The 11,558-nt window shown below is 37.2% G+C and overlaps 1 protein-coding gene across 1 annotated transcript; it reads right to left on the bottom strand.

The window, feature by feature from the left end:
- Positions 1-1,068: 1,068 nt before the first annotated feature.
- Positions 1,069-10,043, bottom strand: cetp (cholesteryl ester transfer protein, plasma). The gene is made up of 16 exons (XM_079874621.1): positions 9,749-10,043; positions 8,491-8,602; positions 8,276-8,407; positions 6,346-6,416; positions 6,152-6,239; positions 5,864-5,933; positions 5,610-5,670; positions 5,438-5,529; positions 5,169-5,348; positions 4,010-4,060; positions 3,661-3,810; positions 3,507-3,574; positions 3,371-3,413; positions 3,222-3,291; positions 3,057-3,142; positions 1,069-2,934 (listed from the first exon to the last, which is right to left on the bottom strand). Exons 1-16 carry the CDS (start codon positions 9,876-9,878, stop codon positions 2,857-2,859), a joined length of 1,482 nt encoding a protein of 493 aa, XP_079730747.1. The 5' UTR covers positions 9,879-10,043; the 3' UTR covers positions 1,069-2,856.
- Between the last annotated feature and the right edge of the window lie 1,515 nt (positions 10,044-11,558).

Below are 11,558 nucleotides of genomic sequence, written 5' to 3'. Positions count from 1 at the left end.
GCAAAAATTTACCCTTCCAATTATGGCATCATTAACATCAACAAGGCCGGACACCTGAACGCTGTGAAACTGGTTTATTACCCATGTTAAGGGAACAGGTGGAACCAATTTATGGAGCATGAGTTTTCCTCTGCTGAAAGTTACAAACCATTTTTCCTTAATCAGTGATGTGGGGAAGGGTGCAGAACCTAGATCTATTGTTTTGCACTTTTTGTAGTGGTAGAGGCAGAGGATGGTGAGGCAACTCCAGTAAAAACATGGGCTCTGAGGTCTTGCGCCCGTGATCTCTACACGTCCAGCACCAGAGGCCATACTGGAACTTGTGCACTGCTCGTGTAAAAAAACAAATTGTGTTAAGGGTAGATGCACAATGCACATGTAATCAACATGTAATTTGATTAAATCAAATATGTAATCGCATGATGCTAACTACTGCTAGATAGCCAGCTGAAACTACCCTACTTAAACCTTGTGTGGTGTTCATATTTTTGTTATTCAGCCAGTGTTCGTGGGTCTGGTGGACCCGCTGTATGTTTGGGTTTTTAGTTCAACACAATCAAAAATGTTATGTTAAAATTCTCAACAGATGTTTACTTCATCACAATTACAAGCAATATAAACTGCATATTTTCTCTTTACCTTTGTTAGATCACATTAAAGAATTGCAACCCTGTGCGGGAACGGCAGGGGTAGAAACACAAAACTCACTCTTACTCAAACACACCTCACTCACTCACTCATTCAGATATGTGGTTTACGGGGACTCTCCATAGGCGTAATGGTTTTTCTAATGTACAAACTGTATATCTATCCCCCTACACTAACCCTACCCCTAAACCTACCAATCACAGAAAACTTTTGGCATTTTTTGCATTTCAAAAAACACCATTTAGTATGTTTTTTAAGCCGTTTGGTTTATAAGGACACAGATGTCCTCATACACATTTGTGTCCTCATAAGCAAGAACACACACACACACACACACACACACACAGTAGGCCCTGACAGGAGGAGGACAGAGTAAAGGTACACAGGACCTACACTTTTATTAGCCCCGGGGGGTGTACAGTGTGTGGTCATTGAAAATATGTTCGGATATATATTCTTCACAGAATGGCCAATGAGTCTGAGTTTGAAAAAATAATTAATCGTATAATTTTTCTCTTGATAAAAAATGAAAACGGGTCCTACAGACCTGCCATACAAGGGTTAAAACGACACTAACGAGACGCTTACAGTAACGTTACATACGTTTGAACAACACAGTGTACAAAAACATTTTATATAGATATCATATTCTAATTAAATTAATACTTACCACAGAAAGAATGTCCATGTCAATGTGCTGCCGACGCAGCTGCTGCTCGTGTCCGATTGCTGGATCATGTCTATGGAATACGTGTAACAGCTGTTCTAAATAAGCTACATCTGATTGGTTAATAATAATCCTATGTCAGTATCTTGCCATGCGTTTGCCTGCATATTACGGGTCGTGAAATATGATTTCGGGAGAAAATGTGCAATAAATGGGAGTGGCAACACGTTTCATATCGTTGAGAATAAAACAACCGTCCCAAATTCAGGTTCTCCCTCCATGGGGATCATCCATTTCGAAAAGTAAAGCAGATACGGACACTCGGCCCACCGTCTTATAAGCAAATGATAAAAGAATAAACCCCTCTGCACATGGGGGGGGGGGGGGGGGGAATGGAACATTTGGTGTATGTAAGTGCTAATGGAGATTTCTGACTCAGTGCTTGAGAAACAAACTCATTTAAAGAAAACAACCTTAAAATACATGTATTGTAAAGAAAATCTAGACACCATTGATAAAGTGTAATAAAATAAACACTTAAATATGTATTTTGGATGTTTAATTTTGTTTCCCAGAAGAAAATCATGACAACTGCCCTAGTTCATTGGTGCTCATTAAGGCTCCATTAGGCCTCATTGTAATTGCATGAAAAGGGGTAAATTATAAACTGGCGTATTATTCAAAATGTCTCCTTTTGTGCTCCACTGAGGAAAGAGTGTTTGAAATAAGATGAGAGTAAATGATAACAGAAGTTTAATTTTTGGGTGACCAATCCCTTTAAGAATTGGTAAAATAATATTCCATGTCTTTCGGAAGAACAGGTTTAACCAGAAACCTGCAAAAACAATCGTGTGACAGCACCAGGAAATGTTTAATAATGGTAATACAATCTCTTAGTTGCATTATGGAGGTCATGAGATCATATTACTGAAGAACATGTAATTCACATTTTCATGTTTACAAAATTGATCAGTGTCACGGCTGGTGTCGTTTTGTGTTGTTTGTTTGTGTTGTTCCCCTCCCCTTTCTGCTTGTTTTTACTTTCACTTTCTTGGCTCTGCGCCATTGGTGCTGCTCCCTGTCAATCATCGTTGGAGCCGATGACGTTGCCTCCGCTTTCGTCCAATTAGCGGACACCAGGATACTGACACGGATCGAGAGAAAATGCTTTGTTTGTTCGTTGTCTGTTGCTATTCTATGGGGGATTGTGATCAAGGGACGACGTTAATTCTGTGTGATGTGGGTTGCCATTTTGTGCTGTGTGTTCACATGTGTCTTGTGTGCTACCTAAACGACTCTTTTCCACCTCCCTTCATGTTGAAACCATTTGTTTAAACATGAACAGTTATTAAGGGGTTATTCCCTATACAATCAGCTACACAAAACATCAAACATCTTTACAAACAAGCAAGCAAAAATGCCAGAAAGAGACATTCATATTTTTGTGTATGTAATGCATGTGTGCATGTCTGTGAGTGTTTTTTTGTTGTTGTTGTTTTTTTTGTGCGAGAAAGAGAAAAATGAAAGAGAAGACAAGACTGTCAATTCAGTGTCCTCTTCAGGAATTCCACCAGCAGATGTTGTGGAAAACCAAAATCCATTTGGACTACCACATACCCCTGTACATTCACAATTAAAAAATAAGACAACAATGTTACCGTTCAAAGTGTTTTTCTTTGATATCATATATTATGACAGTAAAATACAGATTGATAATTATATGCTAGTGAAATATACTCACGTCCTGAGGTAAAACTTCAGGATTGACGATGTCAAAGAGATAAAGCCCCTGTTCATCCATCAAAGCGGTTAATTCTGGTTCCAGGTCTGAGGGGAGAGATGAAATATGATGCAAAGATATAGAAACACATGATTTATATTGCTTGGTTATGGTGGCCACACTTACATGATATGACTTTGGGGATTCCCATCTTTTCCACAGCCTCTTGTAGATAAACTCTCAAGCTGTCTGCCACCTTTAAGGAGGCCATATAGCATTTATGATGATAAAATAGGTGATGTATGAAATAAATTAATTAATAAATGAATTCTCACCTCAGTGGCTCCTTCTGATGTGGAGACTTTTTCTATAGAGATACTGCAATCGTCACAAAACAGAAAAGAAAACTTTAAATCAGGGACATAAAACTTAAAATGTGATTGTGTAGAATCTATCTCCTTTATAACTTACTGCTCTGCAGTGGCCTTCAGAATTAGTTTCTTCTTTGCATATGAGGCTCTTACAACAACTGTCACATCCTGTAAGCACATAAACCATTGAAAATCCAACCCAACATAGCATTTTTTGTCATCTGTATCTATCTCCTTAATGTGCTTTAGCTTACGGTCTCAAAATAAAGTACTGGCACGTCTTGACTATCCAGCAAGAGCTCGACTCCAGCCACAGCTCTGACAGATGAGCCCTCTGTGGTGGTACTCAAGTGTGGAACTGACACACTCCTCGCCTTTAACATTGGACCCTCTGAGGACAGCCACTAAAGAGAATGTAAAATCCACCATCACACTTGCACAAACACGCAGGTGCTCTAGTTTGAACTGACGGTTGGTGTGCTTCGAAAGGAAAACAATTTATTTGCATGTTCCAATGGCAGTGTATAAAATGAGTCATTCTAAAATGGCAGTCATTTCCTCCCCTTTGTGCGGTTTGAATATTCGTAATGAGTGCTTTAGTACCTTGCTCAATAATTCAGGCCTGGCTGAGGACAGCTCCATCTGAAACAGATCCTGTAAAATAGACATTGCAGGGTTAATATGGTTAACTAAAACTAAAACCATAAAAAAAAAAGTTACTCAAAATAAATTAACGTCAACTGAAATTATATATATATATATTAACATTTATCATTTAACTTAAATTGCTATTATAACTAAAACTAAAAATGAAATAAAATTATATAAACACATGGCTCATTTTTGCTACTGTCATATAAGCACTATTTCCACTCAAATTTGTGTTATGAAAATGTATGTAATACACAGGTAGTAACTTAAATGGTTAGCTCATCCAAAAATGTAAATTCTGTCATTAATTACTCACCCTCATGTCGTTCCAAACCCGTAAGACTTTTTGTTCATCTTCGGAACACAAATGAAGAATTTTTAAATGAAATCTGGGAGATTTCTGTCCTTCCATTGACAGCTACGCAACTACCACTTTCAAGCACCAGAAAGGAAGACATCATTAAAGTAATCCATGTGACTCCAGTGGTTTAGCTTCAATTTTAAGAACTTTCTTTTGATATTAATCTCCAACGTTCACAAGACCACCACGACGCATCCGTGGCCGTGCTGTGTTGACCCAAGACGTTGTTGCGTGAATGCATGTCGGACCAGTGGAGTCACATGGATTCCTTTAAATTATGTCTTTTTACTATCTTTCTGGGGTTTGAAAGTGGTAGTTGGGTAGGCTGTCAATGGAGGGACAGAAAGCTCCCAGTTTTCATTAAAAATATCTTCATTTTTGTTCCGAAGATAAACGAATGTCTTAAGAGCACGACATGAGGGTTAGTAATTAATGACAGAATTTTCATTTTTGGGTGAACAACCCTTTAATTCCATACACACAGACTTATATCTGTAAATAAAATCTTTGCTTATATGTCTTAATTTTTTTCTTTTTTCTTTTTTCTTCGTTTTCCTAGAACAAGGTTTTCAATGCGAAAAGGTCCTTTTACCTTTTTCATGTTTTTCATTTAGATGCAAAAACATATCTGCTCAAAAGCACCCCCTGGAGTTTAAAAGCATGTATTACATCACACAAATGCTGCGTATAGCTACAAACTTTCATAATACAAATGGCTCCAAACACATCTAATACTGAATGATATCATACGGTGAGTTCTGTTCCAGAGATATTGCGAATAAATCGTCCATCATGGTGTGCGGCGCTCATCATGGGGTCAAGGAGCCCATCGGAGATCCAGAAGTAAAGCATGCGGTTCTCAGTCAGTTGGGAGGGGTTAAACACAGAGGTGTTGAGGTCTGAGGTCACATTATTAAATGTAACCAAACCCTGTTTATCAGAAGAACAACAGTAATCACATAATACGATCTGCATTTGTTTGAACAAAATCTTTAAGAATAAAATCTTTATAATCAGACCTTATGATATGATTCTATATAATTAGATTTGATGATGGGGGAAGAGGTCACAGAGATGTCTACACCGATGTTCCCATCACTAATAAACTGCTCTGCACTCACAGAGAGAGATGTCACATCAATACAGATCTCATTACATTAAAGAAGGGCATATGAGAGCTCTGAATTTTACCTGCTTGCTCCTGTATGAAGGTCGCTAGTATGTTGGCCACATTGTTTATTTCCTTACAGATCTGTTAGAAAGGAAAAATAATGTTTTTGTGCTAATGTTTTGAGCACATGATAACAAATGATAACCAGATAACAGAAAACAAAGTTCTAGTTACTGGAATAATTATTGTTTGAGAACCTTGCTAGAACGTTAGCTAAAATTCTAAAAAATGTTAGCTGGACAATCATATGGAACAGGAAACTAGGCACACTCACCTGTGACTTTACTACTAACTTCACTGTGAAAGTCACAATGTCTGTGAACATTCTTTTCAGCCATCCAGGTCTGCACACAGTCAAAATGACAGTCATTTAAATGCTCTTGCAAATTAGCGCTGCTTAAGGGTGGAACATATTGTGTTAAATTGATCTCCAGGAAGTGCTCTTTACTCATAACCAAAGACTTTGACCTAGATTTAAATCAAAACCCAGATCTAAATGTTGTTTGTATCGTTGGTCTGATCACGTCTAGTGTCTCTCAGTAATGTGAAATGTCGAACTCACTCTCTGTCTCCCTGCAGGAGCAGCTTCAGTTTGTGAAATGTGAGGTAACAGTCTGATGTGTCTGCAGCCACTTTGCCCTTTCCACAGTCTGACACACAATAACATCTCTTTTTAGACAGTAACTAGTACAGGGAATTCAGAATTAAGTAAGTAATGTCAAACAGAGCAGTCTAAACAAAATGTGGCTCACTCACATAGTTTTGGATTGATGACCAGGTCAATTTGCGACTCAACTTCAAAATCCAGTGACTGTTTCAGGCTGAGTCTGTTTAAGAAAGAACATGGCAATGCAAATTTACATAGATTTTACTGTTGTGATAGAAAGAAAGACAAACTAAGCAACAATAAATGGTACTTGCCACAAATACGGTATACTTTGTCTCATGACTAGAGGCACAAATTCCATGTTAAAAATGTATACATAAAAAGTAAGATTCCTAAAAATCCCTTTTGTCAATTTTTTTCAATCTTCAAATATTCAACCCTGTTAAGTTAATGCAGATATACACTCACCTAAAGGATTATTAGGAACACCTGTTCAATTTCTCATTAATGCAATTATCTAATCAACCAATCACATGGCAGTTGCTTCAATGCATTTAGGGGTGTGGTCCTGGTCAAGACAATCTCCTGAACTCCAAACTGAATGTCAGAATCGGAAAGAAAGGTGATTTAAGCAATTTTGAGCGTGGCATGGTTGTTGGTGCCAGACGGGCCGGTCTGAGTATTTCACAATCTGCTCAGTTACTGGGATTTGAATTTGGCGTAAACAGAATGAGAACATGGATCCATCATGCCTTGTTACCACTGTGCAGGCTGGTGGTGGTGGTGTAATGGTGTGGGGGATGTTTTCTTGGCACACTTTAGGCCCCTTAGTGCCAATTGGGCATCATTTAAATGCCACGGCCTACCTGAGCATTGTTTCTGACCATGTCCATCCCTTTATGACCACCATGTACCCATCCTCTGATGGCTACTTCCAGCAGGATAATGCACCATGTCACAAAGCTCGAATCATTTCAAATTGGTTTCTTGAACATGACAATGAGTTCACTGTACTAAAATGGCCCCCACAGTCACCAGATCTCAACCCAATAGAGCATCTTTGGGATGTGGTGGAACGGGAGCTTCGTGCCCTGGATGTGCATCCCACAAATCTCCATCAACTGCAAGATGCTATCCTATCAATATGGGCCAACATTTCTAAAGAATGCTTTCAGCACCTTGTTGAATCAATGCCACGTAGAATTAAGGCAGTTCTGAAGGCGAAAGGGGGTCAAAGACAGTATTAGTATGGTGTTCCTAATAATCCTTTAGGTGAGTGTATATATATATATATATTATATTACATGTATATACTGTATACACACACACACATACACACACATACACACGTGCACACACACATCATTCTTACACTTAAACATAACTAAGTATATATATATATATATATATATATATATATATATATATATACTTAGTTATGTTTAAGTGTAAGAATGATGAAATTCAACAATATTGACAAACTAACATCACATGCTAGCTCATACTGAGTGAAAGCTAAATCTAGTGACAGCTAGAATTATTAATGAATTATGATTTTTGGATATTTTTTATGTCCATTTAATGCTTATTTCTATGAAATTACAACAACAACAAAAAAATCACAGTTCATGGTTGTAAATTTTATTTAGACATTTTAGACATTATTTAGAAATTTTGCAAACTTCATAAAACACTAAAAAGAAAAGAAAACAGCTCAAATAATGTTTTCCTGAAGTTCATGATAAAATTTTCTGAAAGCTGAGTACCTTGAAAATAGATATTACTTCATTTTTGACAGCATAAATATAAATAAAACAGAACTATGATTCTGTAACTGAAATATAAGTGTAGTGTGGAAGAAACCTTGAAGACCTTTCTCCAGATAGGAGCACTTTTGGACAAAACACCCTAATGAACGCTGTTCAGTGAAGCAATGTGAACAGCAATAATCTGCCGCCGGAGATCTTTGCGTGTTGAGAGGTTAAACAAAAGACCACTGTTTTACAAAAACATATGTAGAGTAGAGCACAGGGTTAAACCACAGAAACCTGATTTGTGGTAATAAAAAGAAACACTCACAGCCAGCTGCCATATCCATAGTTGATGGTCCCTTTGAATACAGCAGAAACGTTTGAAATGGAGATCCCAATTCCTTCATTCTCTTTCAGCTCAAACTCACTCTTTCCGATGGAAAGGTTATGGATCTCTAAGCTGTGGGTGATGTGGGAAAGAAGAGTTTTGAGAGATACAGAATGTTACCACATAACATGTAAGCAACTGCAGGAGTTCCTTACTTGTGGAATCCATATTTCACCGTCCCAAAGCCAATTGATCGCTCTCCCTCTACGCTGGGATATCTGGCATGCTGAAAAGCGGCCTGTATGACTTCAGTGGTCTTCTCATTCACTGAGGAATCAAGGCAGGGAGATATTTATTCTCTAGTCAAGGGTTTCCCATGGGGTTTATGAATTGATAAACAATTAGATCATAAACATTTAAAATTGATTTATTTTTCAAATGAAAACAAACAATTTAAAACACATCCTATAAAAAGATTAAATATTTTATTTGTTAATCTGAATATTTTATTCATTAATCAACAAACTATGAACAAGTGACAGTGTTGTTAAATAATTGAAATATTAGATTAAATTTCAGGGGGGACTTCAAGTAAATATTTTAAGTTAAAGTGATTTGGCAGCCAAAAAAAGTTTGAGAATCCCTGTACAAGTTTTTAAGTTTAGAACTTAGTTTAGTTATATTTTAAGTTAAAATGTATAATTATAAGGGAATATTTTAGGTTTTATGTCTCCTCCATTTTACTTGATAATGTGTTTTATAATTGTATTGACTTTTATGCTGTTCTTATTGAATTGTCCTGCAATCATTTTCTATTTCACAATCTTTACATATTACACAAATATTCTAATAATAGCTTTAAATGATACATTGTACAACTGTTTTAAATTAAATATAGCATGTTATACAGCATAACACCTCTTTTATGCTTAATACATTAACTATCTATTAAAAAACAGATACTATAATTTATTTTGCATGAAAAAAGGGGGTTTTGATCATTTTTGAAGTTATTTTTACCATCATTTTTTGCTATCTGGTTAGTACTAACAGTTCCTAAACTGTTTTTGCAATTCCTTCATGCCATTTTGAGTGTAATAGACTTCTGCCATAGCTCAACTTGGCATGTTCATGAGAAAAGTAGCAATGTTCAATTTGTGAAGTCTCAACCTCCATAACAGTTTTGAAACTAAGCTCCTGTTACTATGCATTGCAGTAGCACGGAAAAACACTAACCAGGACCATTGTCAAAACAGCTCCACAGATTGTATTATTTGACACTGTCCCTTTAAAAATAAACCTTAACCTCAAGTTTTGTATTGACTACAACTTTCTATCTTGCATTAATTAAATTACCATTATTTTGCACTCTGGTTGCTTTGAATGAATTCTGCTCCAAAATAATGAATATCAAAACATAATACTCACTTACAAACATGGTCTAAGTACAGAAATCACTGAGAGAATACTTACGGACTACAGCTGCAGGATAGGTAAGTCTACAAACAGCTCCTGTAAACCTGTAGGCCGAGGGAGGATCCAGACAACAACTACTTATTTTGACCAGAGCGAGAAAAAGGAACAACGCGGTACTCCTCTCCATCTCAACAAAGTCTGAATAGACACAGATGAGCCTCTCTCTCTCTTAATGTTATTAGGGCTACTCTTTCAGCAAGTATTTGAGTAGGAGGGACAGATTGAGAGGTAGGCCCAAAGGAAGAGGGGGTGGACAGGGCCTGCAATGTTTGATTTGCAGTGCCTCTCTTCTGGAGAACAGAGGAGAACATGCAAATGTCCCTGGGGTCGACTAACAAATGTTTCTCAAGGTTATTGGAGGACAGTAAACCGTGCACAGGAATGTTTTTCTGGACATTCTGCTGTTCAAAACAAATAAGAGATAGGACAGAGTGGGCAAGAGTAGGCCAAAGTCCATAGGGGTGGACAAGCTCTTAGGCGGTGGTGTAAAGTGCAGATAGGACACCCCGAAATGGACAGTTATGTAGATAAAATAATAGAAATACGTCTGGACGTCATCACCACAGTCCCCAGGAAGTGGCTTTAGAAAGGAATAAGCCATACAAAACAAGCAGATGAGTATGCTTAGGCATACATATTATAATCGGGCCACGATAAGGTTTCTGTGTAGTTAAGTATTCTATTCATCATTCATTGGTCTGTCCAAATATAGGCTACATGTGTCACGATTTTGGTCTATGTATTTTGGGACTCTTAGTTTGAAGTTCTTTCTGTTCCGTTTTTACCTAGTTTCCCTTTTCCTGTTTATTTCCCTCATTGCCACTGTGTAATTAATCCCTCAGTTCTTTGTCTTGTGTTGAAGTTTTGTGCTGGGGCCTGTTTCAGAAAGGAGGTTAAGTGAAAACTCTGAGTATGTTAACCCTGAAATGAGGGAAACTCTGAGTTTTCTGTTTCAGAATGGGAGGTATGTTAAACCTGAGAAAGCAGAGTAAGTCAAGCCCGTTTCTGAAAGAGAGGTAACTTATACTCAGAGTCAGTTACCATGGTAACTTACTCTGTGAACCTAACCTGGTCGGGAGCAGGTTTTCTTCGGTAAACCCAGAGTTTCTTTTGGTCTCCTCCCCTTTTTTAAAGTGGAAGTGGTGTTTAAACACCTCATTCATTCTTTCAGTACATTTTTATTAATAAAATTAATATTTTATTAATAAATAAAATATTGCTATTTTTACTGAAAATACAGTAGTAGATTAGAGTTACATAATGTAGTTCTAAACAAATTCTACAGAATTAAACAGTGGCATTTACTGGAAATCACTGAACTGTTCATCTGTGCAACAGAAGTTGATGGGCCCTCCTCCTGCTGTTCTTCCACACTCTGGGGGCGGGGGGAGAGATAAGAATACCCGTTTATACTTAGATTTAAACTTAGATTCTATAGGCTCCTCCACATAAAAATGTGAAAAAATCTGAATGTGTAGATTGTTTGATGTGTAGACACATAATGTTAACATTACCTCTGTAGGCCTCTCTGTGGCAGCAGAAACTCTTTATCCCCATGTGATGAGCATTTGATTGAGTACACTTTATAACACTATTTGTCATAATTTCGGGTGTATTGAGTAGGCTACTTACGACTGCCTGGGGTTCTGTTGGGATAGGAGGCTCCAAAAGACAGATATTACCATCAGAATCTATTGGTCCAACAAAAATCCTAACCCAAAGTAAAATAAATGGAAATATCAAAAATAGCCTATATAAAAAATAACACATATGTAAACCTCTTACATTTTATGAAGGCCCTTGGATC

This window comes from Squalius cephalus (assembly GCF_949319135.1).
Source record: "Squalius cephalus genome assembly, chromosome: 6".
NCBI classification, from domain to species: domain Eukaryota; kingdom Metazoa; phylum Chordata; class Actinopteri; order Cypriniformes; family Leuciscidae; genus Squalius; species Squalius cephalus.
Note: the sequence above shows the minus strand (reverse complement) of the source record. Positions and strands in the feature narration are given on the sequence as shown.

Bases quoted from the DNA above. Each gene is read 5' to 3' on its own strand.
- cetp (XM_079874621.1), bottom strand. From the start codon at position 9,878: ATGGAGAGGAGTACCGCGTTGTTCCTTTTTCTCGCTCTGGTCAAAATA. The intron at 8,603-9,748 runs GTAAGTATTCTC...TTGATTCCTCAG, and splicing joins CTATCCTGCAGCTGTAGTCC to TGAATGAGAAGACCACTGAA. The intron at 5,349-5,437 runs GTCTGATTATAA...TCTGATAAACAG, and splicing joins ATATAGAATCATATCATAAG to GGTTTGGTTACATTTAATAA.